The sequence below is a fragment of the Acanthaster planci genome, linkage group LG08, assembly GCF_054643075.1.
Source record: "Acanthaster planci isolate LZ-2023a linkage group LG08, COTS_SCS, whole genome shotgun sequence".
Taxonomy (NCBI): domain Eukaryota; kingdom Metazoa; phylum Echinodermata; class Asteroidea; order Valvatida; family Acanthasteridae; genus Acanthaster; species Acanthaster planci.
Window position 1 is genome coordinate 17829323 of NC_141784.1, and position 25252 is coordinate 17854574.

Consider the following 25252-nt stretch of genomic DNA (forward strand, 5'->3'; position numbering starts at 1 on the left):
GCTCCATCCACACGATCATTGATGAAGCTAGAAGAAAACACACGACGTCCTCTCCGAGAGAAAAAAAAGGAAAAGCAAGATTCTGGTAAATAACATCGCCATGGCAATTAAAGCAAAAGCTGCTACAACTAGGTCGGTTACCTGACCAGAGACAGGGGTGGGGGGTCGTCAAACCCAAAAGTGGAACTTTTGGCACTGTGAACACATATTTGTATACAAATGCCTAGCATAATGTGTTTTGGAGCACAACGTCAAAAAAGTTCCATGTTTGTCGCGAACCGACGGATGCATGTAAAACTTGTATAGGCCCCTCTATTTCAGTTTTCAATATTCACAGCGTATTGTAAATTGGCCTGGTAATGAATTTGCTCTTCACCCTGCACCTTCACCCTCAGGCGCTGGGTGACGGCGAGCGAATGATATTAAAATTATTATTAAAAATATCTCAGAAAATCCAATTCTAAAAAGTTTTAAAAAGTGATACATTCTAGTAAATCATTATTGCCTCCACTCATCTAACTAAAAATGGTACAAAAATATTTTAGGGCGCATTTCATTTTGCACTTCGAAAAAAAAACGGAAAATCGGACCAAATTAACATGTCATTTGAACTTTGTAGCGGGCATATGAAATCGACATTTATGAATCAAAATATTTGGAGTTTGGTTAAATTTCACCGTTTGTAATTGGAGATAAAATGTTGCTCTATATACAAACGTTAGAAGTGAAATTTCGAAGTGCCCATAGGGTCCGCGACACTTTCCAGCGCGCATTCTTCAATTGTAACGTGAAGCAGCGTACGAACAAGTGTTTTCATTACGCCTAAACTTTCTCGAGTCCTCGAAAATATCAATTTTAATGGACTGGATTAGTGTCCCGAGTTCTCGCTTGGTGGACTTTGACTCTGTCCACAGTACAACGTAGTCTCTGCATGGACGCCCGCTCATACTCGTGCGGAGCTTGCACAGAGTAGAACGGGTGATACCCGGACTAAGTACGACATTTAAACTTCCAGTAGATAAAGATAAATCACAAAAAATAACTGATATCACTGATCAGCCGTTGTGAGAGCAATCTCCGTCTTTAGCAATACGTGTTATGTTATTTGTTATACAGGATCGTTCTATCGGAAAATTCTATCGTTGATGAAATGCATGGTCAAGCCCCTGTGAGTCTCAGGGGAGGGGGTGCTAGCGTAATGTTATAGTTATGGTGACAACTGTTTGCCAGTTGCTTCTCATTCGTCTGTGCGCATCGTTTTCCGCTTGCCCAATCGGCCCTATTCGAACCCCGTCCCTCGCGACTCGGCTTGAGAAAGGCCAACCTTGTTGTTTACGGGTTGACATGATCTTGTAAATCATCTCCGATGTGGTTTACCAACTTCGTGATGGAATCTGTATGCATCATTGAACAGCTGACATCTACGAGTTACAAGAGGTTACAAACTGGTGGGAGTCTGAGGTATTTGATGCTGTTAACAAGGGAAGCATGCAGTTGGACCATCCACTCACGTCATAACAAATGATGCCTTACTGCGTCAGGTTGCTGCTTGCACAAAGTATCGAAATCCAGCGTTGAGGGACGGGAGCTATTTATTCCCTAGAACATGTTTTTAAAGGGATTGAAAAGAAAGGAGAAGGACTGGTGGAGATGGACTCCTGTTTACGAATGCAAAAATTGTTCTGTCGTTCCGGGAAAAAAATCCACCTTGCCATCACCCCCAAACTTCAAGGTGTTCGCATAGACTTACTGAACACCGTCCGGGTGTTGCTGCCCTCTATGGACTGTTAGTTTCGTTCTGAATTAATGTCACCTAAACAAACAAAGAAGAGGACTGAACAAAATCTTTGAGCCCATATGTCTTGGTAGCAACCTAACTGGACAAACCATTCAACCGACAGGCAGCTTCCAGTGGCTGACACTTCGCTCGATCAACCCAAGGCCCAGTTACAATGTAACAGGCAAATATGATCAAAGGTTATGCAAACAGTATCCCTCTTTTCTGCGTTAGGTTGATGGAACTTTTTCCTTACGGTCCAATTCAGAAATGTGTGGAATGAATTCTAGATAAATTTGAAAGAAACTTTTAATCTTGAATTTTCTTCTGGCATGTTTCAATATTGTACAGCGCCACTGACAATTAAGTTTATGGTGACGCTATATAATTAAATTAATACAACTAATATTATTATATTATTATGGTTGTTATTATTATTATTGCATGTTCACGATTCCATTCAATTGCCAAACAGGCGCTGGCAATGCCTCTAGATTGTTTTGAACGCTCATGCCTGGTTGTAAATTATTAACGTAATGTCCTGGTATCCTGCGGTACTGAAAACTAGGTCGCCGCGATATGGAACCGCCCGGAGAACCTCAACACTAGGCGAGGGTGTGTTGACGTCGCTCATAATTTGTCATAACTTGGTCTGACTTCTATTTGGTCGGGGGCTTCAAGCAACGGACACCAAAAGCGAAGTATTTTGAGGCTGTCGACTGAAATATATTTCACAGGCTGTCATGATGAGGATTAGAACCATACTTGGCCTTATCGGCTTGATGTTTGCCAGCATACATTGCCAGAGCACTTGTACGTCTCCATATCAAGGTACATTAGCTTGGTGGGCCTTCAGGGTTGTTCATGTTTTGCTCGCTGGAATTGAATCCAAATAACTGCCAAAGTAACTTAGGCCTCGGAATATGCAACCTCATAACTCAGGTTTGTCATGATTTAATGCAATCTAAACATTTGCTGGGTTGTTCGTCTTTCACAGGACCACTGTAAGGAAGCGTACTCAAGAGGGTTTGAATCCCCCTTAAGCAAGTTTGTAATTTCTTCTTGGAAGTTATCATTTAATTTAATTAGTGCGGTATGAAGTACTGCTACAGCTGCTGCTGAATTCCTTACATAACGTCAACTTTGGTAGATCTTACTGAGTGTACTGTACATCAGTGATCAAGATTCAAATTCCATACACAGTAATCGAGTGTATAAACGTAGCAGTGTGAACTGTCGTTCATCTTGAAGGAGGTTGGTCAACAACTCACTTCAGGAAATTACAAATGTTTATTTGACATTTCTATTATTCCCGTCGGTTGTCGGTTTTGCACCACATGCCGATTCGGGAACCTTGCTTCGAGACCATTTCGTCGATGTGAATAACTTTCAACTGGCAAATTGTCCCTTGTTATTAATATGTCCAGAAACTCACTGCCTCTACAAGAAAGACAAATGCATTCAAGACGTGAGCACACCCATTGATGTCTCCAGTGTTCCTTACGAAGGCAATATCGCCGTCAAATTGCGATATGGGTTCTGGCCATACCCGACGACCAACTGCTCACTGGTGCTTATCTACAATACACCGGCGCTTTTCTTAGTGAAGCAATCAGAGGAATACAACTTTAACCTTGGTGACAGACAATGTTTGACGCTTTTCGACGGCCCAACGACTGGTGCTAGCAAATGGTTGCGTAAATGCGGACGCAGCGATAACCGCTTCGTCTTTATTACTACTGGTCCGGCGGTTGTGTTCCACATGACCACACCCGGTGAAAACATCGTTTCAACATATACCTTTATTGTGACACCTGGCGCATTAGAAGGTAAGATTTTATTAAATATAAATTCAACATCATTTCTAATTTACATTCAGCATGCTGCCAAGTTGCCGGTAGCCATTTCCCTACCTTCATGGTTCAACATGATTTTGTCCACTCTTTTGTAATTCGCAGCTAACCTGTACATGGAGGACTATTGTCAAGCTGCAAGCAATCCACTGGTTTACCCGAATAAAACCATCTGGCTTCATACCAACAGGGGCAGCCTGTACAATAACAGTGTTGATTGCACAATGACGTTGTACACCGAGCCCAACCACAGGCTGCTTATCAAGTTCCATGCCTTGTTTTTGGAAGAGTACGATTGCCTGACTTTCTATGATTCAGACGGCACAAATACCGGTTCACGTATCCGACGGGTGTGTGGGATATACCAAGATGCAGAAATGGAAACTAAGGGCCGTTACTTGACAATCAATTTTAACACGGATGCGGCTGACAGAAAGGAAGGAGCAACCATGGCAATCACGTCCACCTCTGAAGGTAATTATGTTTTCTTCACGGTGCGGAAGACTATTTCCATCACCATGGCACCCACTGACCACTCTAACCACGCCCATAACCAACATGAATTCGCACTTGACATGTTTCGTTTCCAGAGTGGACCTGCGATTCTGGTCAAGTCAAGTGCGACGACGGAAGTAACTGCTATAGCCTGGTGTACGACCGCTGTGATGGAAACTTCGACTGTAACGACGGTAGTGATGAGAAAAATTGTTGTAAGTTTACTGAATTTTTACTACAAAAAATGCTTGCAGCCCTTTTGCACTTCTGTAAATAATAACTCGGTTTGGGTGGTTGTTTCGTTTTTGATGCATTTTGGATGTTTTGTTTTCGTTTCGCTTTTCATCCATACCGACCATTGGTATCCTACTTTAAAACAGATTTATTACTCTGCTAAAAAGATATACCACCTTGAAATGATTCCGTTCGGAGGACTTCACTATTGAAAAGAGTACACGAAATTGAAGGAGCATTCTTACACATTTGAATCCCCTAAAAGCAATAAATCCGATGCTTACATAAACAGGCACTAAAAGGAAAACATTACGTATGGAAACCGTGTCTGATTTTACGAACCCAGCTAACTACACGTCACCAGCACCAAACTCTACAGTATATACATATATCCCTAAAATACAACAATACCGGGAAAGTATTGCACAAAATTCTTAAACCCTTCTTTGCTTGCAAGTTTTACCTGCAAATAGTACGAGCGTGAACACCTTTTCGTATTGTGGAATCTGTTGGCACTTCCTACACACATTGTAATCCTCTTTCGGTGCCACATTGATAAAGAACATCACTTATTGGATTCGATGGTGGGTGTTGCAGAGACGAGAGAGTGGCCACCCAATAGACCGTATTCGCGGCATCCCCAATTTTAGTCGTATTCCCCAACGTAGTGTATTTATTTGAAAACGTTAAATTCAAAGAACCCCACTGTATTCTACGATTTCATTCCGACCCCCACAATCACCTGGTACCACCCCATTACGAGTATCAAATTGATACTGTATGTTAAGGAATACGACTGAAATTGGGGACGCCACGTATACGGTCCCAAAGTCAATGTATTAGACTTTTCTTACTCGAGGATACCATTATAGTCTTTTCTTCTGGCTCCTCAGCGAATCAAAGCAGATACCTTTAGGGAGATATTGTCACGAAGAACCTGGGAAACACCACGGTTATTTAGGCTGAGCTTTGTTCGGAAGAAACAGATGGGATAGGGGAAGTCGAAATGGTGATTGAAAGTGTTGTCTCTGTAGGCCAAATAGAAAGTTTACAACACAGAATTCCGCACTTTAAAGCAAATGTCAACTACCCCATATTTTGAGGCTTATTGTTATTATTATTTGCTGAAAATAATTTGGAGTTGACTTTTCATCGACAGCTGTCTGTTACTCGGGCGTGAAATGTGAGGTTGTAGAGGGCAAAGGTCAAGTTTGCATCCCGAGATTGAAGATGTGCGACGGAATGAGTGACTGCTTAGACAACCAAGATGAACTTCATGAAAGTTGTTGTACGTATTTATAATTGGGCTCATTTCTTGTATCAGTAAGAGAAATTTCAACGGTATCACCCTTTAATAACATTCGATACCTCTTCAGAAGGAGCGTACAATTCTAATAAAAAACAGGTTTCAGACTTGTAAACGGGGGAAGTGTGCTTAAACCACTATCAGGGTTCCAATGAGGCTGACTACGCATTCAAAAAACACAGAACATACAATTTCAAAGTGCAGATGCAATGGGATGCATATGCCAACTTGAAAGTTGATGTTTGTATTTAACCCTCAAAGAGCGTTATGATTATGGCCCTTCACATCGCCAGGGCGGATTCTGACCTACCTAAAACCTCGACGGGGTCACGCACGATTTTTTTTATAGATTTTTATTTATTTTTTTAACTGGGCATTTTGGATTGAGCTGTCTTAGAAAAAGGAGCTCAAGCCGAAACACCTACAGGCTCAGCTCCTGAAAAAAACTATGAGATATCGGGAAATGTTTGCGGGCGGATACCACCTCGGCTCTATTAGGGTCAAAGTCGAACACTTGGTAGTTTAGATCCTGTGCTCCTTCTTCGGCGTGTGTCAGAGATCGTCGTTTTCCGAGGGTGCTCAGACCTTTACTTCGGAATCAACACCTGGGGAGGTTATAAGGAAACAAAGCATAAACACATTAGTAAACATGCAGGTGCACTGTGTGCGCGCATGCAGTTAACGCAAACGCATGTGTTGGATCTACGTATTTTATAGGAGGTTTAAACCGAATGTCAACGCCGGGCTGGTCAACACAAAGCATAAGATGGGCACGCAACCTTTTTTGCGCAGTGTGTTGTTAACCTCATTATTGTCCAAACATTGTACATCTAATGACGACTGTTGTGTACTGTATGAAGTGTTTCACGTTGTTGCAATGGAGGGCAGATGGAAAGTTTTCATTTTGTTTCAATCATTCCGTCTGTCAGCTGAATTGCCACGCAGTGTTCATTCTGAAGTCTCTCTTTCCACGATCGTTTCTTGGTTCTGATAAAGGGTGCCTCGCTAACACCTTACGTTGTCTGACCGCAAGTGGCTATAAGTACTGCATTGGAAGCTATCAAATATGCGATTCTGATCGGGATTGCCTGAAAGGCGAAGATGAGGAACCGTCACTTTGCGGTAGGTTTGAACAGTATGTCGTATTGAAAAGATTCAACCGCTTGGAATCGAAACTGCTCTGTAAAATACAGCGTGCGCCTCCAAGAATTTGAAACGCGTTGGCTTAAATTACGACGCGTCCAACCTCGACTCCATGGTTGCGCGTTCCTTCACAAGCCCCTGGTCGTGTAGAATACCAAAATTACGCTGTTCAGGATGAATATACCTGAACGTAAAATCAGTCGCGTGCATATTTAAAAAAACTGCGCGCTCGTGCCCACGTATACTCTTGCACGTCAGGCACACGTAGGCCCTTAAATCTGTGTCACGCGTAAACACATTGACTCAAGTCCCAATTTAAATATCCCAAATAGCAGTTACTGTAGTGGTCGTCTATCAATCCAATGATGACTGTCCTCATGTTAGTCCCTGTTGATGACTTGCACACGTAGATGGCTAGTAAAGCCAATTTTTGATCGGCAGACGCGGGTGCACTGGGGGCAAGGAAACTGTCCGGGGTCGTCAGGGTCAGTGGCTGATGCCTTTCTTCTTGCCTGTGCTGCAGTCACTTAAGCTCGTCTCTTCTCCTCAAAGTTGTCACGCACCTGGATGGTGAGGGCGCGCCAGCCTGTTCTGTCCATGGCCTGCAACTCCAGCTGCCTGGGATGTTGGATGTTTGATGTTGGCCTTCACGCAATCCTTGAAACGTAGTTCATCATACATGAGCTGCTTTGGTAGCCTGTGGTCCTCCATCCGGATCACGTGACCGACCCATCGAAGCTGGGCCTCCAGTAATATGGCCTCAATGCTGGTCAATTGGGCTCTGTCCATGACCTCGAGGTTTGTGATCTGGCCTTGCCAGCGAATGTTCATGATTGCCCCCAGGCTTCTCACGTGAAACTTCTCCAGCTGCTTCAGGTGTCTTTTGTTCACAGTCCACGTCTCACATCCGTATAGGAGGCTGGTGAGGACGACGGCCCTGTACACCTTGAGTTTGCGGACAGCTGGATGTTGTGTTGGTTCGGGACAGAGTTCGGAGGCGACCAAGAGCTTGACTAGTCTTGCACATCCTGGCATTTATCTCTTTATTCAGGCTGCCGTCGTTGCTGATGGTACTACCAAGGTACTTAGTCATCCACCGTCTTCAGCTGTGTGTCCTCAATTGAAATAGAGGGTCAATGGGCGGTAGAGGTGGGCGCTGGTTGGCATAGTACCATAGATGCCAAGACTGATGGTGAGGCGAAAAGGAGGAACGCTTCTGTAAACTTATCTGCGATCAGCTGAAGATCAGTCTCCTTGTGGGCCATGAAGGCACAGTCATCAGCAAAAAGTGCCTTCAGGATGAACTTCTCTACAACTTTGGTTCTGGCATTCAGTCGGCGGAGGTCGAAAAGTGAGCCATCAAGTCTGTATCTCATGTATACCCCAAGGTCCATGTCTCTGACAACGTGGTTGAGAACGCAAATGAAAAAAAGATTGAACAAGACTGGGGCCAGAACGCTTGCTTGACGCCGTTGCTAATGTCAAAAAGTTCTGATATCTCTCCACCCGAGAGAACCTGCCCGGTCATGTTGTCATGGAACTGACGTATCAGGTTGACAAATTTGTCTGGGCACCCGAGCTTGGATAGGATAATCCAGAGGGCCTCCCTGTTTACTGTGTCAAAGGCTTTAGTGAGGTCGATGAAAACCGCATACAGGCGTGTTTTGCTCAAGGCATTTCTCCTGAACTTGCCGGACGGAGAAGATCATGTCCACTGTGCTGCGGTTTAGGCGGAATCCACACTGTGTGTCTGCAAAATTTCCTTCAGGTATGTTCTCAATCGGTCGATTTACGATGATCCGAGCCAGTATTTTCCCAGCAATAGAAAGGAAGGAGATGCCCCGGTAATTGCCACAGTCAGTCTTGGTACCCTTGTTATTCAATAGGGAGACGACAGTGACATCCCTGAAATCTTTGGGCAGTTCTTCTTCTTCCCAGATGCTGGTAAGAAGGGAGTGGAAAGCCTCAAGGGCTACGGGGCTGGCTGATTTGAATATCTCCGCCGGGATTCCATCAATTCTGGGTGCTTTGCCCGAGCTGGTCTGCCTTATCGCCTTCAAGGACTTCATCCATTGTAGGGGGAAGGTCGGGGCAGTTGACCGTGGGTTTTGTGGGATCAGATCAAGAGCGTGGGGCTCTACATTGGAAGGCCTGTTGAGCAAGTTGCTGAAGTGCTCTCTCCATCGTTCGTTGATGCCGCTCTTCTCCTTCAGCAGGGTTGAGCCGTCTGCTGACAGTAGTGGGGTAATACATGGCTTGGAAGGTCCACAGACTTCCTTGATAGCGCTGAAGAATAATTTGGAGTTCTGCATGTCAGCGTATCTCTGGATCTCGTCAGCCTTTCTCTCCCACTGCTCATCCTGCATCTTGTGCAGTGCAACCCGGGCTTGCTTCTGGAGGTTCTTGAAACGATCATGCTTGGAGGTGAAGAAGGGGTCATTTCGCCACTCAACAAAGGCTTTCTGTTTGCCATCCACAAGTTTCTCGATGTGCTCATCGTTCTCGTCAAACCGATCTTGATGAATTCGTTTCCTGGGGCCTATGGTGGATTTTGCTGACTCCGTCAGCAGTGTTCTGAACTGCTCCCACTTTGGGGTTGGGCAACCAGTAAGTGGTCTGTGGGTAGTCAGTTGGCCGTCAAGGTTTTCTGCAAATTCACTGCGTCGCTGATGTTGCTCAAGCTTGGCGATGTTGAACGCTGGTCCGAGGACCTTTGGCGTCTTGCGGTGAGTTGGGGCGATGTGCAGGGATAGAATGATCCTGACTAGACGGGTGGTCCGTCCAACACTCTGCTCCACGCATGGCCCTGGTGATTCTGATGTCATGGATGTCTCTCTGGCGGCAGATAGCAAAATATTTCAAGTGCCACTGTTTTGATATTGGGTGCATCCATGTTGTCTTGTACTTGTTGGCCTATCGGAATATGGTGTTTGTGATAGCGAGGTATTGTTCAGCACAGAGGCTCAAAAACATCAAGTGGTTGGAGTTGAGCTTTCCAGTACCGTGTGGCCCCAGCACGCCTTCCCAATTTCTGCAGTCTGCTCCAACTCTGGCGTTTAAATCGCCCAGCAAGACGAGCTTGTCACTGCAGGGGGTGTCCCTTATGAGGGTGCCAAGCTCCTCATAAAGAGCTTCTTTCGCTTCGTCTTTGCTGTTAAGGGTTGGAGCGTACACACTGATGAGGGTTACGTGCTGGGTACGGTTTTGGGGGAAGCGGAGTTTCATCAGACGTTCATTCACTCATGGTTGTTTGGGGAGGGATGTCTTGATGGCCAGCCCTACTCCATGAATTTTCACTTCATCTTTGGCCTTTCCAAAAGAAAGTGTAGCCACCTTTCAGTTCATTCACAGATCCTTCTTCAGCAAGTCCGGTCTCGCTGAGGGCTGCGATGTCAATACAGTAGCGGGCCAGTTTCCTTGCAATAAGAGCCGTTCTTTCCTCAGGCCTTGAAGTGGCATCTTTGTCCATAAATGTGCGTACGTTCCACGCACCAAGAATCAATTGTTTCTGTCTTTGGTTTCGACCGCTTTGAAGGGTAAAACTGCCAGCCGCGGTATGCTGGCCAGTTGTAAGGGACAGGCATTTCTTTGGGACACCTTTTCCAGTCCTTTCCCTCGTGTGAGGGTGAGCAGTGCTGTCCTGAGGAGGCTGCTCAGTCGCCTGGGGGAACGTCGAATTTCACTCTCATCCTGGGGTCAGGAGGAGAGCAACTATTGCCGTCAGGCCGCCTACCTGCAAGGTGCAAACTACAACTGCCAGCGGTCACCTCCACCTGTTGCTTCGCCAGTTCCCCATCGCCGCAGGACATTGGTAGGTGTGGGGGTGTGGGGACTAACACCCATGAGGAAAACCTGTTCGGGAAAGTGATTAAAGTGGGAGAGTCGATGGACAAGGGCAATTCCACTCTCTCGGCCTAAGAAGCCAGAATCCGGTGGTACGCAGAAGCCGTCACAACCAGGGACTTCTTCGGCTGCAGTGGATGACTACGGCGTCTATAAATGCCTTGCCGTGCCCGTGGCGCTCCACTACGCTTGCTGTCGCCGCCTTCGTGACCGTTGGGACAGAAGTTGATTTCATCCGCTCACTCCGCCGACTTGAGTCTTCACATGCTGGGGTAGGAATACCCTAACCTTAATCACTGGAAGAATGAGACCCGACCAACTACCTTCAACAGGTTTGGCCGGCCCGTCAAAGCATGCTACATCTACTTGGAGACACAGGTGAGAGTTGGGTGCCAGATGGGCACCAAAGGTTGACGAGCTACTCCCCAGAAGGAAACCACGACGTGCCCCCCCCGAGGTGCTACCCCTACCTGGCACTCCATACAACTCAAGATGCCGCAGCAAGATCGTACACATGGGATCAAGGTTGCGACGCGCCAAATCTGTCGACCCAACGCGCGTTGGGAAAGAGTCAACAGATTTCGCGTGTTGTGATTGGCCAACGCGTTTCAAAATCTTGGAGGCGCACTATTGTGAATTTCCCGTACTGAAACTAAGGCCGTGTCCGAAAGGGGCTTCCAGAGCTACGGCTAGGTCTATTGTCTGCGCGTCTCCACACATCTCCAATGGGGCGAAGACCTAGACCTAGCTCTAGACAACAGATTCAGATGCAGCTAAAAATTCGCTTCTTTAATAACTACCGGGAGAGCTGAAGCACCCTGAAAGAGATACATATAGTTTAATGCCAGGATTTTTCTTCAAACCAAATACCAGTGTCACAAAATGGTAAGGAAACTGAAGACCGAGTATTGTTTTTGAAACCAAGTATAAAGTAACGAGCGAATCGATAGAGTACCGAAGTGTGACGTCACTGTGAACCAGAAACTGCAGTGCAAACGACTGGAGTACGCGCGCGTGTTGGTTCACGCGCTGTTTCTCGCACTAATGCCTTTTGCACACTAATTGTGCGCATGACGTATTCACTTCGCTACTCTACGAACGAATACAAGAACTGAATGATTACAAGTGATTGCTATAAACCTGAACGAAGGTGCAATACCTGTAGAAGTCTCGTTCAAAGAGAGGCAGGTGGTCCATTTCTGAAACTGAATTGTTTTGTCAAGATTGTCAGTCTGGTTTCTACTGCCATCGCATCCCCAATGGTCAGTATGGCTGTCTGAATTCCTCGGACATTTGCAATGGTGAGCGCCAGTGCATGAATGGATATGATGAAGACAGACACTTTTGCGGTGAGTATATCTGTGTCTAGTTTAACCATTAATATGAAATTTTAGGTCGAGTTTCCTTAAGGCCGTGGCACTTTGAGTTCACGACTTCCAGAGTATTTACAAACTGAAAGCTGGACTCTGAGAAATGCGCCTTCATGTCTTCGGGGCAGCATGTTAATGCAAGAATTGATGCAGTGACATAGTGGCAACTTGCGCGAATTGCGCATCGAAATATGACATGCAGAAAAATTGGAGTCCGTGGCGAAAAAAGCGGATAGGACTTTAACGTGGTTTTGACATGAATGCTAGCTTTGGTATACTATAATAAGATTGAACACTGAAGGTGTCATTAAAAGTGACATGGAAAATTGTCAAATTACAGGAGTACAATGACTGCAATACATTGGCCAGTAAGGAGAAGATATCAAGCATCTAAATAATTCTCCGACTGTGGAATAGGAGCCCGCCTGATCGTTCTCCGTAACATGCATTTGAACCTTTTATTTTCAGTGTTAAAGTCTGCATGATTTGTTTCATGACACAAGCGAGCGAGCAAGTCAAAGTTTTGTCCGTCTTTTTAATCAGTTTGAGACCCCGTTGCAGTGTTGGAGGCACACTAAAGGCCGGTTCGTTCTTTAGCCGAATGCGAAAGAGGAGCAAATTCGAGGTCACAACAACTTTGTAGCGAAATTTCGTTCGAGTTGAAATATGTCCAACTTTCAAAAATCTGACGTCACAAATTCGCATTCGATTTCGCTTTCGCAGGAAGTATGTACCGACCCTTAAGGACGTTTTATGGGACTTCCCCACTAAGTGCTTACTATATCAGAAGATGAAAAAGTTCTTTGAATGAATCGAATTTCTCTTAGAGTGCAGCGAAGGGGTACGCTGCAGAACGGACTTTGGCTACGAATGCTTACACAGCTATGACCTTTGCGATTCGTACTCGTACTGCTTAGACGGCCAGGATGAGAGTTCTTCAATTTGCGGTAAGCAAACGTTAAAAACAATGAAAAGCATTGTACACAAATGCACTTTTTTTCCTAATTACGGAAGAGATTTACATTGGGACATCACATGATGTCAAATGTAACACCATTGTTTTTGTAATGGATTAATGCTTGCTTATTTCTATTGCAAAACATGCAGCAAAGAAAAAAGTAATCCAGCAATATCTACAAATATGCAGGACGTTTATGTGTATAGACCAATGTAACATTGGCCGCTGTGTGTATGAGGTTCAAGTGGGGGCATGTTGCCTTGTAGTGATTAGGGTTTGTAGCTTCTGATCATAGGGTTTCAGTCCAGCTAGTTTCCACATGTTGTGATCTTAGGCAAGTCACTTTAGTGCTTCAAGTGCTTCTCTACACTCAGAAGTAAATAGGGACCCGTGAGAGCAGATGATAATTAATATGGTCAGCCGTTTTCGCTTAATATGGCAGCATCGGGCTAGTATACTCCCTAGGGAGCTGAGGTGGTTTGAGGAATGTTCAGATGTTGCGATCCCAATGTGCAGGGGTAATGATATGTTGGGGCTTTGATTTACGGATACTGTGATACTGTGCTATGATAATGGTGTCTATTATAATGTATTACATGCAAGCTTCGTATAGTGGCATTTTGCTTTAAAGGGCTCTTTGAGTACCAGCAACGATGCAGTCCTACCACCTTGAAACCTTAAAATGACTTCATAAAAACAAAAAAACGAGAAAACTATTAAATTTGAACCCTTGAAACGGCCAATTATGATTAAAACCAAAGCAACAGTGAGTTGATACGCATGTCAGACACAATATTCTTTTGAAGCTGTAGTAAAGGAACTGACTCTTCGTGTTAGCTCATATTTGTTTAATTTTTGAGTTAGAAGAAGAGGGGGACACAGTGTATCAAGAGCGCTGGGGTTACAGGTCGTCCAGAAATACCCAGAAAGTTGCAGCCAAAGGGAATGTTCTTTTACTTGTGTACTAACGATGACTTTTACAATCATTCTCACAGAACCTGCCATCCTGTCGTATTGGTCGTCTGGTGGACTGGCTGGCATCTTTATCGGTTACATCATCTTCGCCGTCATCGTCGTTGTCATCACGTGCATGATCCCAAAGAAATGCAAACCGCTTGATGAGTGACCCGTGAGCGACTCAGCGCGAAAACAGGAGCCATTGTGAAACGCGCTCATAGATCCTCATTTATTGTAGTAGATATTCAAAGATCGGCTCAAGACTAGACGCAGAAATTTCCTGAATGACAGACCCCACAACTCTAATTTCACTAGAAATATACTACGAATTGCATTTTGTTCACACCACATGTCAGTTCGACATTTAAAATGTCCGCGTTTTCCTGACGTAGGCCTATATTGCTGTAGCATAAAATTATAATTCAGTGATTCTGTTTACACCTGAACCTAATCATGGAAGTGTGTTTGCTCGCTATAAACTGTTAGAGTTAGAATTATAAAACATGCAAAGAGCATCGCATCAGCAGAACCAAACCTAAAACTGCCGTTTATGTGTGCCAAAAAAGTCGACGCCTAAGCTTCTCTGCATAAATTACATCAGTTTTCCGTATCTGTTATCATTTCAATCTGTTTTGGAGAGACCACTCCGGATTTGCCCACAACTTGTATGGGTAGCCAAAGTTTGCTGAAATTTTACCTTCTGGTTGATTTTTCGATGTTACGAGCCTTCAAATGCATTCAAATGGGCATTTGTCCCATTACGTCTGAGTAGGGTTATATTTTCATTCAGTATTAGGTGTAACGTGTATTTCATCTGGCGGTTTGTTACCTGCGTGAGATTGTGAATACTTTGTGAATTATTCTATTACTTTTGCACTGACGGCCAGCCATAGTTTTAGGGGGCTGCTTGTAGGAAGAACTCGACTACTGTGACGTCAAAAGAGCGGACCCTATTAAACAAAAGGGGCAAATGCCTCACAAATTCATGAAACACTCCATTTTAGTACGAAGAGGTAGAGCACAGGTACATGACGTGCATTTAATCATGTCAAGATACTCGGGTAGGATTTTCTAAGAATGTTTATTACACCGACCTGTTATTAAGTTGTTTCAATTTCTGCTCAGTTTCAATGACACGAATTTGAGTGACTGGTCGTTCGAATTCGTGCCATGATCATGTGAATTATTTTTGTTTTTTCATGGCTATCTGCAGACTGTGCAAATTCCAAAGGTCGAAAATGCTGAATGTAGAGTTCTACGTGTAAAAAAGGGGTTAATTACTTGTGTAATAAGAAACTAAGTATAATTTGACAGGTGTGGCGATAAGGACATGAAGATTGCTCAAGAATCATTAATACAGGTTGTCTCGGTCAAACAAATTCAGTTCATATTTGGGGTGTCAGGCCAAACCATGCAATAATTTTGTACCAAAAAATATGAACGGTAGTACACGATGAAATATTTCTGAAAGCGTAATTCTTACAGTGGATCCTGGGATTGACATGCCGGTCACAAACTCTTGAATACGGAGCACATGCGAGTGACTTTGAATACATTTGTCAGCTTTGAAAAAAAAATGTATTAATAGGTTGACAGTCCTATCAGGAACGAGGCACGTTTCTTAAGGGATTAAAAGCGTCAGAAACGTCTGAGGTTGAGCTTTGCCACAGTTATTAGTTTCGAAGTATTTTAATGTGATTGTGTAAATGAAAATCTTTTCAAATTTAAAGTAGTATCTGATAAAAATGAACAGAAATTGGTATTTTACTAATGAACAAGTTTTGTACATACGGTTAATGCAGCTGCTTTGCAAGCGTTGAATTTGGTTGTTGTTTTACATTTTACAGAGTTGAATACGAAATAGCCCGTGTGACGAGGCCCGTTATTAGTGCTCTTTAAACACTTGAACTCAAAAGAATTTGAACTTTGCTGCGTATTGTCACGGAGTCTGATGTCACCGAAATAAACCACTGCTGTCGAGATGACTCATAGTCACTACCGACTGATTTGTTGAATCATTTTGGAAGTCTGATTATAAACTGGGTCTCTTTTTATGAGGTTGGTTGATAAATGATGTGAAATCACAGGTTAAAGAAAAGGGGTGCCAGCAGTGCGAGCCAACTGACGAGAAATTCAGTGGAATGCCCGCTCCTTAAAAGCAAAAAAGAATAAATAAATAAAATTAATACTAAACCAAAGCAAATCAAAAAGACAACTGAAAAATAAATATCACACAAACATACAAACGTGAGTAAATTAAACGAGTGACACAAAACATGTATTTGCCTCAACGGCCACCGGCGAAATGGCTGCTTAAGCCCTGCTAATTGAAACAAGGAATCCTTCCGCCGAATATTTGGGGAGGTCGACCATTTCGCCTCCAAGATGGACTGCAACACCCCTACCACTCCCTCGGCCAGGCCTTGTGAAAACCCTGTTGAAACTGGAGACATTATTGAAACTGGGCGCAACTTTTAGATCCATTTACACACTGGAGTCGAGTCCATCACATTCACATTCTTTAACAAGTCGTAGGTAACTAGGCTGAACGATGACAGAGGAATCTCTTTTGATTTAAATACATTGTGACAGAGCCGATCTAGAGGGGGGCTTTTGGAGAGTTGCAACCCCACCCCTTCAGCTGCAGACTAAATTGAACTACCAGAGAAATAAATAGGCCTACAAAAAGAATGAATAAATAAAAACAATCCTGGACGAGGATTGCCACGACCATCTACCCATCTATAGTTAAACAGTTACATCGATTTCCAGTGGATCACCTTAGCAAGGCATCTCTTCAGTATGCCCATAACCCACCCCTCCGTTTCCTGAAAGCTAGATCCGTCCCTTTGTGATTTGGCTTAAGATTGAACAAATTGTGATGGACTTGCAAGAGATTGTGTTAGACTCGACTACTCGACGGGCCGTTAATCTGGTACCCATCTTCAAATTTAGTTCAAAATGTTTAGTCAAAATTGGACAGCAGGTTTTTTAGTTGTGGTCATTGGTATTTCGCATCACTTTCAGTAACTCTGTACTTCCTGCTATCCGTCGAGAGCAGAAGTGCCCCTTCATCGGTTGAAAAGACCCGCGAGGTTCGGGAATGTTCAATTTGTTGGTAGCGATGCAACCGGGGTGGTCGTTCGTGAACCGTTGAAGTTCAGTTCCGATCAAACGAGCCTTCGTTGATAAGAAAATAGCGCCCTCTCTTAGTCCAGCTCGAGACCTGCAAATTTGGTCGGAAATATTATTTTCATGCGACACCCAACTGTTTACTTTATATTTCAAGGATCTGAGGTGGGACATAGCAGACACTGACTCCGGCCTCGGTGACAGATTCTATGTTAAAAGAACACTACCTGATGGCCTTCAGTCCTCCAAAATCCTCCCGAACCTCTTGGCGGATTTTCAAAGATTGGGAAAGGTCCATTAATCACTTTTTGGACAGTTGCATTCAGTGAAAAGCGAAAATGTGGCCTGATACATGTAATACAATAATAACCACAAGACAACCAATGCTATTTTGAACCCGGGCTAACAAGCCTTTATTATGGACTCTGTGTAAATCGACACATTTGATCGGGCTCACCACGGAGGAAGTAATCGTACGCCACAAAATTAGAATTTGATAAAACTGAAGTCGGATGGTGACACGAACACCTGTAAACAGAAAATTCGCAAGCAAAATCAAAACAGTAACAAAACTAAATCCTCTCACTGAAACCCTTAAGAATAGTTTTTCCGCTTAATGGAGCACCTTGAAAGCGAGCTATTTTACCGATTTCTTTCGTATTCATTGATGTTATTCTAGTTCGCAAAATATAGGGTGTCATGGAATTTCGAAAAATTTGCATGTGTATTGAAACATAAATTTAACCTGGACCTCCTATATGCTGATGATGTTGCGCTAGCGCTGTTTATTGATGACCCAGACAGATGGGGGAACATCTTGCAACCTCTGAACGGGAAGCTAGTTACATCGGCCTCAAACCCTCGTGGGCAAAGACCAAGGTTTAATCCCCAGGAGGACCTCCATCTGCCCCGGTTTCCCATTGCCCCGATGTCGTAGATCCTGTTGAGTCCTTCTGCTACCTTGGAAGCACTATCATCACTTCAGGTCTGTGCAGTTCCGATGTCCTACGCGGAATTGGCATCGCCAGCAACATCACAGGCCAACTAGATTGTCTTTGGAGAAACAAGGCCAGCCTCCCTGTCAAGCTAAGGTTTTATCGACCTTGTGTGCTTTCTGCCCTCCTCCGTGGGTCCGAAACCTGGAAACCTGGAGATCTCCAGGCCTTCCATATGCAGTGCCAGCGTTGCATACTAGGCGTCAAGTGGTCTGACTTCGTTTCAAATGCCACCATCTCTCAGCGCATGGGCTCGGTAATATCGTTTCGGAGGTTGCAGGGAGGCGACACACTTTGTTTGGTCATATCCGGCGCCTCCAAGCCCCGGCTCCTGCTCGTCTTGCCCTCGACGCTGCTATCCAATTCCACCTTGGTCAGCGACCTGCCATCTGAAGGAGCCCCAGAGTTCATCCCTGTCTTACTTAGCTTAATTAAGCAGGTTGCCGACACTGTGCAGCTGTCTCCAAATGAGTTCTGGTCCCTTGCTCTTGACAGGGGTGTCGGCTTTCAGTGCCTCACACTTGGCTCAACAGATCCATGGCACCGATGAATGTAACAGACGAACAAAGTAAAAGGCTATGCACAGAAGTGGCCCTCCTTTGATATAACTAGTGTGTTTTTATACGGTTCATTGTCCTTACGGTTCATAACATTGAGGAAAGAAGTATGTGGAATGAATTCTAAAGGAATTTGAAAGAACCAGATCTGATCTGCAGAACAAGGCGCTCTGGGCATACATCGTACTGTCTTGAACGCGCAAGCGCGGTTGTAAATTATTAACTGTCGCGGTATCGCACCACTGAAAGGTTTAGGTCACCACATACGCGGTACGAAATCGCCTACTGAACCTCAGCACTAGACAAAGTTGTGTTGGTGTCGCTTATGTTTATATGCTTTGTCACAAATTCGTTGAACTTCCATTTGATCGGAGGGCTTCAAGCAACGGACACCAAAAGCGAAGTATTTTGAGGCTGTCGACTGAACAACTTTGCACAGGCTGTCATGACGAGGATTAGGACCATTCTCGACTTTGTCGGCTTGATGTTTGCCGGCATACAATGTCAGGACACCGTCACGTCTTCATATCGAGGTACATAAGCTTGGTGGGCCTTCAGTGTGGTTCATGTTTTGCTCGATGGAATTGAATCCAAATGACTCTCGAACTAAACTTATGCCTCTGAATATACAAACTCGTAACTGTGTTGGGTGGTTTGCCTTTCACCAGACCGCTGTAATGTAGCGTACTCGAGAAGGTTCGAGTCTCACTTGAGCAAGTTTGTAATTTCTGCTTGAAAGTTCTGATTTAGTACGGTATTAGCGTTTTTCATCCCAAAGGAATTGGCCAAAACAACCCACATCTGGTTATTAGGAATGTCTGTTTGCCATAATGGGAGGTTTTGTGCTATGCCGATTCGCGAACCTTGCTTCTAGACCATTCGGTTGATATGAATAACTTTAAAGTGCAGCTGCAGTGAATTTCTTAGACACAATTTTTCTGCAACCTTGTACTCTTTTCGATGTATGAAAACCCTTTTATATTCCTTTCTGGTTAAATGCATTGACAAATTATCTATGCTTTCCAGGAACTGAGGGCACTTGTTGCTGTGATGTCATCTAGGGAAGACATGGTTTAGTGCACTGGTTTTCCGTTAGAACTTTGCCAAAACCAGACTATACTTAATGAAGAGAAATGGATTGATGATTGCTCATTGCTATAATAAAAAACAATGAATACCAAAGAAGAGAAAAATTAGTCCAGCAAAATCTAAAAAAATGCAGGACTTTTTTGTGTAGAAACGAATGCAACACTGAGGCTTGCTTCCTGGGATGACATCATAGGTTTGCCATGAATATGGAAATACACATTAGGAGCATCCAAAAAGGTAGTAAAATAAACATTGAAATGATGAAACAAAAGTTGAAAATCAGGTTCTTAAAACTTCCAGAAACTTACATAAAAATTCAATAATAGTTTTGATTTACAATCCAAATGTTGCCAGGTTGCTGGTAGCCATTTGCAGTGTTTTCAACCGTGCCTATTTGCCCACGACCCTGCGACGTAAATTTTGAGCATGCTGTATAGTTTGGCACGTCCTCCCCATCCATGAAGACCCTGCCACATTGCTGTCAGTTCCCACTGAGTTCTTACTACGATGTGCAAGATCTCAAAACGATTGGCCAAAGCCATCCCGATTGTTGAGGATGTAGTAGGATCGTGTTTGAATGTGATAGAGATTTTAGATGTTTCGTTTCCAGAATTGACTTGCGATTCAGGTCAAGTCATGTGCGACGACGGAAAAAACTGTTATAGCTTAGCGGTGGAGCGTTGTAATGACATCTTCGAGTGTGAGGACGGAAGTGATGAGAAGAACTGCTGTGAGTACCTATTTTTTCTTGGGGGGTATTACAGCAGGTCCACAGAAGTAAATTCTCGATGCCACCATTGATAATTACGGAGGCGCCGGAGGGCTAAGTACGACAAACATTGGCGAGAAGCCCTCAAACGCTCCTGTTGGAATTGGGTTGTTTTCTTTTTTCGAGCACGAAAAAGAAACCTTGTCAGTCTGATTTAAGAAGCTCAAATAATTACTCAAGTCACTACACTTTAGTTATATTATATAAACTTCTTGTAATTTTTCTTTGTTCGTTATTTTTACATGTGCAAAGCACGAGTGTTAACACTTCTTAGTATTGTGGAATCCATTAACACTTGAGTTACATACAAATAAAACTAATCCTAACAATTTTCAGTGCAACTGTGGTCAACTGCAACATCGTGTGATCGATTTCAGTGGTGGGTGTTGCAGAGACGAGAGAAGTGGCCACCAACTTGTCACGATATCAGTCTGCAAGACATACCTAACTAAATTGGGTTGGGATAGCTTTATTGTCCACGTTTATGGATCCCCGTAAGCGAATCATGACAGAGACCTTCCGTACGAGATTGTCACATGGACCCAGGAAACGCCATGTTTGTAGGCTCAACTTTGTTGGAGGAAACAAATGGGATGAAGTCTGTGGGCATAAATGCAGCTAATGTCGAAATGGTGATCAGGTCACAAGGAAAGCAGAGTTCACCTGAATTTAAATGTAGTCTCTGCAAGTAAAATGTCTTCCCATCCCCGGCCCAGACACTAAAAGCTGGGTACGCTGCTGCATGTTAAGTCATGTACGAAATACCCATGCATGAAGTCCCATATTCTATATTTGGTTTTTTTGTTTGCTGAAGTCAATTTGCATTCTAATTTGAAGTTGCCTTTTTATCGACAGCTTTCTGTTACTCAGGGGTGCAATGCGAGATTTTCGAAGGCAGTGGCCAAGTGTGCATTCCGAGAAGGAAGATATGCAACGCAGTGAGTGACTGCACTGACAACCAAGATGAACCAGATAGTTGTTGTAGGTGTTTATAATTGGTCTCCGTGTTAAAGCAGAAATATCCATATCACATTTTTAAAAGAAGGTTTAAATTGTCAACGGAAAAACGGGCACGTAAGCCTTTTGTCTACGCAGCGTGTTGCTAAATCTCGTTATTGACCAACAAATATCCACTGACAACTGTTGTGAACTAAATTCAGTGTTTCACGTCGTTTCAACGGAGACTCCTGGAGAGTCATTTCATTCGTTGACATATGGAAAGGTTGAATGTCGATTCGAGCATTCAATCTGCCATCTGAGTGCAGTGTTCATTTTGAATTTCTCTGTTTCCACTCTTTTCTTGGTTCTGATAAAGGGTGCCAGGAAGATAAGTTTCGTTGTCTGACCCTTGACGGGTTTCATCTCTGCATTGGAAACGATGAAATTTGTGATTCAGACTGGGATTGCAAATATGGCGAAGATGAAAATCCGTCACTTTGCGGTAAGTTTGTACAAAGTATATCCTTCGGAGTCAGTTTCACCTTGCGTCGTATAACGAGATCACACTCCTTGGAATTGGACTGCTCTGCGAATTTAAGAATTTCCATGCTTTTTAAATGAGCTGGAGACAGCTAAAGGCAATTTGGAAAAAAACGGAATTTATTCACATATCAACGATTGTTTTATTCTTCATTCATTCAAATACCAATATCAGAAAATGACAATATAAGGAAACTGAAGACAACTATTCAACCTTTTGGAAAAGTAAAATCAAATTAACACATATATTGTTTATTGCAAAGTATTACTTATTTGAATTTACAAGAATCGGATGATTACAAGTAATTGTTATAAACAATAACAAAAGTCCAATGCATACAGATTTCTCTTTCAAAGAGAGGCAGGTGGCCCATTTCTGATATCGAATTGTTTTTTGAAAGGCTGTCAGTCTGGTTTCTACTGCCACCGTATCCCGAATGGTCAGTACGGTTGTCTGAATTCCTCAGACATTTGCAATGGTGATCGCCAGTGCATCAACGGATATGATGAAGGCGGAGATCTCTGTAGTAAGTGTTTACATTATTGGCTAGTTAAACCACAGATAATTAAGTTTGGACTACTTTTCCTTTTGGCCAAACTTTAAGTTCGCGACTGCCAGGGTAACGCTGAGAAATACATCCAGACTATTCGATGCCTTTTGCATGATCGTGACATACAGAAAACCTGCTGGTCCATAGCGCAACAAGAGAATATCGTGGGAATCCAACTTGTACGTGACACGTATACTGGCGGTGGTAGTAAATGTGATAACATTGCAAAATGAAAGCATCACCAATTAAGTGGTATATTTTGAATATATAGGGATAACAATGTGTGCAATGCATGGGCCAGTAAGGGGAAGATATCACCCACCTAGTAATTCTCCTGCTGTGGAATAGGAAAATGTCTGATCGTTCCTGGTAACATGCGAACTTTGTTGTCTTCAGTGTCATAGTCCAGTGTAGTTAACCATCTTTTTCAGTCTGAATACCAATCCCGATGTTTCATGGGACTTCCCCACCCAAGTGCTTGCCATCAGAAGATTGAAGAATGACCTTGTAAAATGAAAACCAAAATATGAAGAATGACTTGTATAATTTCAAGCCCCTCATTATTAGCCAATCATGACAAAAAAGAAAGCTGCAATGAGGTTATACTAAACTCATAACCGTCTCTTAATAGTCGGGTCTTATTAAATGCTGACTCCTAAAAAAGAGGGCAAATGGTAATGGAGGCTGGCTGGTATTACAAGTCGTCCCAAAATACCAAAATATGAAAGAAAGCATTTTGAACCAGAAAGGCTTTCTCTTTTACTTGTATGATGACACACTCATGGACGACTTTTACAATCATTCTCATAGAGTCTGCCCCCTCTGGTACTGGTCGTCTGGTGGACTGGATGGCATCTTTATTGGTTACATCATCTTTGCTGTCATCATCGTTGTCATTACGTGCATGATCCCCCAAAATGCAAACCGTTTGATGAGTGACCCATGATGAGCGACTCCGCGCGAAAACTGGAGCCTACAGTGAAATACACTCATGGATTCTCGTTTGTTGTTAAAATAGTCAAAGATCAGAAATGCCATGAATGACAGAATCCACAACTCTAATTTCACTAGAAACGTATACTATAAATTGCATTTGTACAACACATGACACGCCACATATAAGTTCCATGGTTCAAATGTCCACATTTTCCTGATGTATATTGCTGTGATAAATTCTGTATACACTTGAACCTAATCGTGGAAGTATGTTTTTCCCTAGGATTTGCCCACAACTTGTATGGGCAGCCACAGCTTGCAGAAATATCACCTTCTGATTGGTTTTTCGATGTTACAAGGCTAAAATTCATTCAAAACGGACATTTGTTCCATTAGTTCCGAATAGGGTGAGATGTTCATTTACTATTAGGTGCAATGTGTATTTTCATCTGGTGTTCTGTAGCTGATGAGTGGGATTATTTTAACACTTTGTGAATTATTCTATTACTTTTGTACCGACGGCCAGAGCTACTATTTGGGCTATACTCTTGTAGGAAGAACTCGACTACTCGAGGCACATACCTCACAGATTCATGAAACACTTCATTTTAGTACGAAGAGGGTAGGGCACAGGTAGGGCACATGCAGGTTTCATGCATATAATCATGTCATGACATTCGGGTAGGATTTTCTAAGAATGTTGATTACACCGACCTGTTATTAAGTTGTTTCAATTTCTGCTCAGTTTCAATGACACGATTGTGAGTGGCTGGTCGTTCGAATTCGTGCCATGAGCATGTGAATTGTTTTCTTTTCATGACTATCTGCGGTATGTGCGAATTCCAAAGGTCAAAAATCCTGAATATAGGGTTACGTGTAATAAAGGTTAACCACTTGTATTATATGAAGCTTAAAGTATAATTTTACAGAATGGAAAACGACGAAACGATACAGAGGTGTAGTGACAAGGACATGAAGCTTGCTGAAGAATTATTCGTGTCTGCTCTTTTGTATATGAGGAACAAGTCACGTTCTTAAGCGATTGAAAGCGTGGGGGGTTGAAAGCGTCAAAAACGTCTGAAGTTGAGCTTTGCCACAGTTATAAGTTTCCAAGTAGGTTCATTTTGACTGTGATGTTATTATGTAAATACAAATCTTTTGAAATTTAAATCAGTATCTGATAAAAATGAACAGAAATCGGTATTTTACAGATGAACAAGTTTTGTACATACAGTTAATACAGCTACTTCGCAAGTGTGTTTTGAATTTGGTTGTTTGTTTTACATTTCACAGAGCTGATTACGAAATAACCCATGTGAAGAGGCCCGTGGTTAGTGCTCTTTAAACACTTGAACTCAAAAGAATTTGAACTTTGCTGCGTATTGTTACGGAGTCTGATGTCACCGTAATAAACCACTGCTGTCGAGATGACTCATAGTCACTACCGACTGATTTGTTGAATCATTTTGGAGTCTGATTATAAACTGGGTCTCTTTTTATGAGGTTGGTTGATAAATGATGTGAAATCACAGGTTAAAAAAGGGGTGCCAGCGGTGCGAGCCAACTGACGAGAAATTCAGTGGAATGCCCGTTCCTTAAAAGCAAAAAATATTAAAAACCGAAGCAATTCAAGATGAAGACAACTGAAAAAATAGATATCCCACAAACGCACACACGAGAAAATTAAACGAGTTACACAAAACATGTACATGTATTTGCCACAACGGCCGCCGTCGAAACAAGGAATCCTTCAGCCGAATTTGGGGAAAACGACCATTTCGCCTGCAAGATGGACTTCAGCACCCCTA

The 25252-nt window shown here is 43.2% G+C and overlaps 2 protein-coding genes across 3 annotated transcripts; both read left to right on the forward strand.

Annotated features, from left to right (window-relative positions):
- The first annotated feature begins 2350 nt into the window (after positions 1-2350).
- Positions 2351-15931, forward strand: LOC110987602 (uncharacterized). Its single transcript, XM_022250464.2, has 9 exons — positions 2351-2608; positions 3205-3606; positions 3736-4104; positions 4221-4340; positions 5519-5647; positions 6662-6787; positions 11875-12000; positions 12849-12968; positions 13975-15931. The coding sequence occupies exons 1-9, from the start codon at positions 2521-2523 to the stop codon at positions 14103-14105; spliced, it is 1611 nt and encodes a 536-aa protein (XP_022106156.2). The 5' UTR covers positions 2351-2520; the 3' UTR covers positions 14106-15931.
- Positions 15932-18899: 2968 nt separating this feature from the next.
- Positions 18900-24885, forward strand: LOC147798448 (uncharacterized). 2 transcript variants are annotated; one of them, XM_087140150.1, is made up of 6 exons: positions 18900-19153; positions 20320-20439; positions 21334-21459; positions 21794-21919; positions 22359-22484; positions 23319-24885. In XM_087140150.1, exons 1-6 carry the CDS (start codon positions 19066-19068, stop codon positions 23414-23416), a joined length of 684 nt encoding a protein of 227 aa, XP_086996276.1. In that variant the 5' UTR covers positions 18900-19065; the 3' UTR covers positions 23417-24885. The 2 variants fall into 2 exon arrangements, with proteins under 2 accessions (XP_086996276.1, XP_086996275.1); XM_087140149.1 differs by having other exon boundaries at positions 18901-19153; positions 20305-20439.
- The last annotated feature ends 367 nt before the right edge of the window (positions 24886-25252 follow it).

Coding starts and splice junctions, on each gene's coding strand:
- LOC110987602 (XM_022250464.2), top strand. CDS start 2,521: ATGATGAGGATTAGAACCATACTTGGCCTTATCGGCTTGATGTTTGCC. Junction 3,607..3,735: donor GACACCTGGCGCATTAGAAG/GTAAGATTTTAT, acceptor TGTAATTCGCAG/CTAACCTGTACATGGAGGAC. Junction 6,788..11,874: donor TGAGGAACCGTCACTTTGCG/GTAGGTTTGAAC, acceptor TGTTTTGTCAAG/ATTGTCAGTCTGGTTTCTAC.
- LOC147798448 (XM_087140149.1), top strand. CDS start 19,066: ATGACGAGGATTAGGACCATTCTCGACTTTGTCGGCTTGATGTTTGCC. Junction 20,440..21,333: donor AAGTGATGAGAAGAACTGCT/GTGAGTACCTAT, acceptor TTTTATCGACAG/CTTTCTGTTACTCAGGGGTG. Junction 21,920..22,358: donor TGAAAATCCGTCACTTTGCG/GTAAGTTTGTAC, acceptor GTTTTTTGAAAG/GCTGTCAGTCTGGTTTCTAC.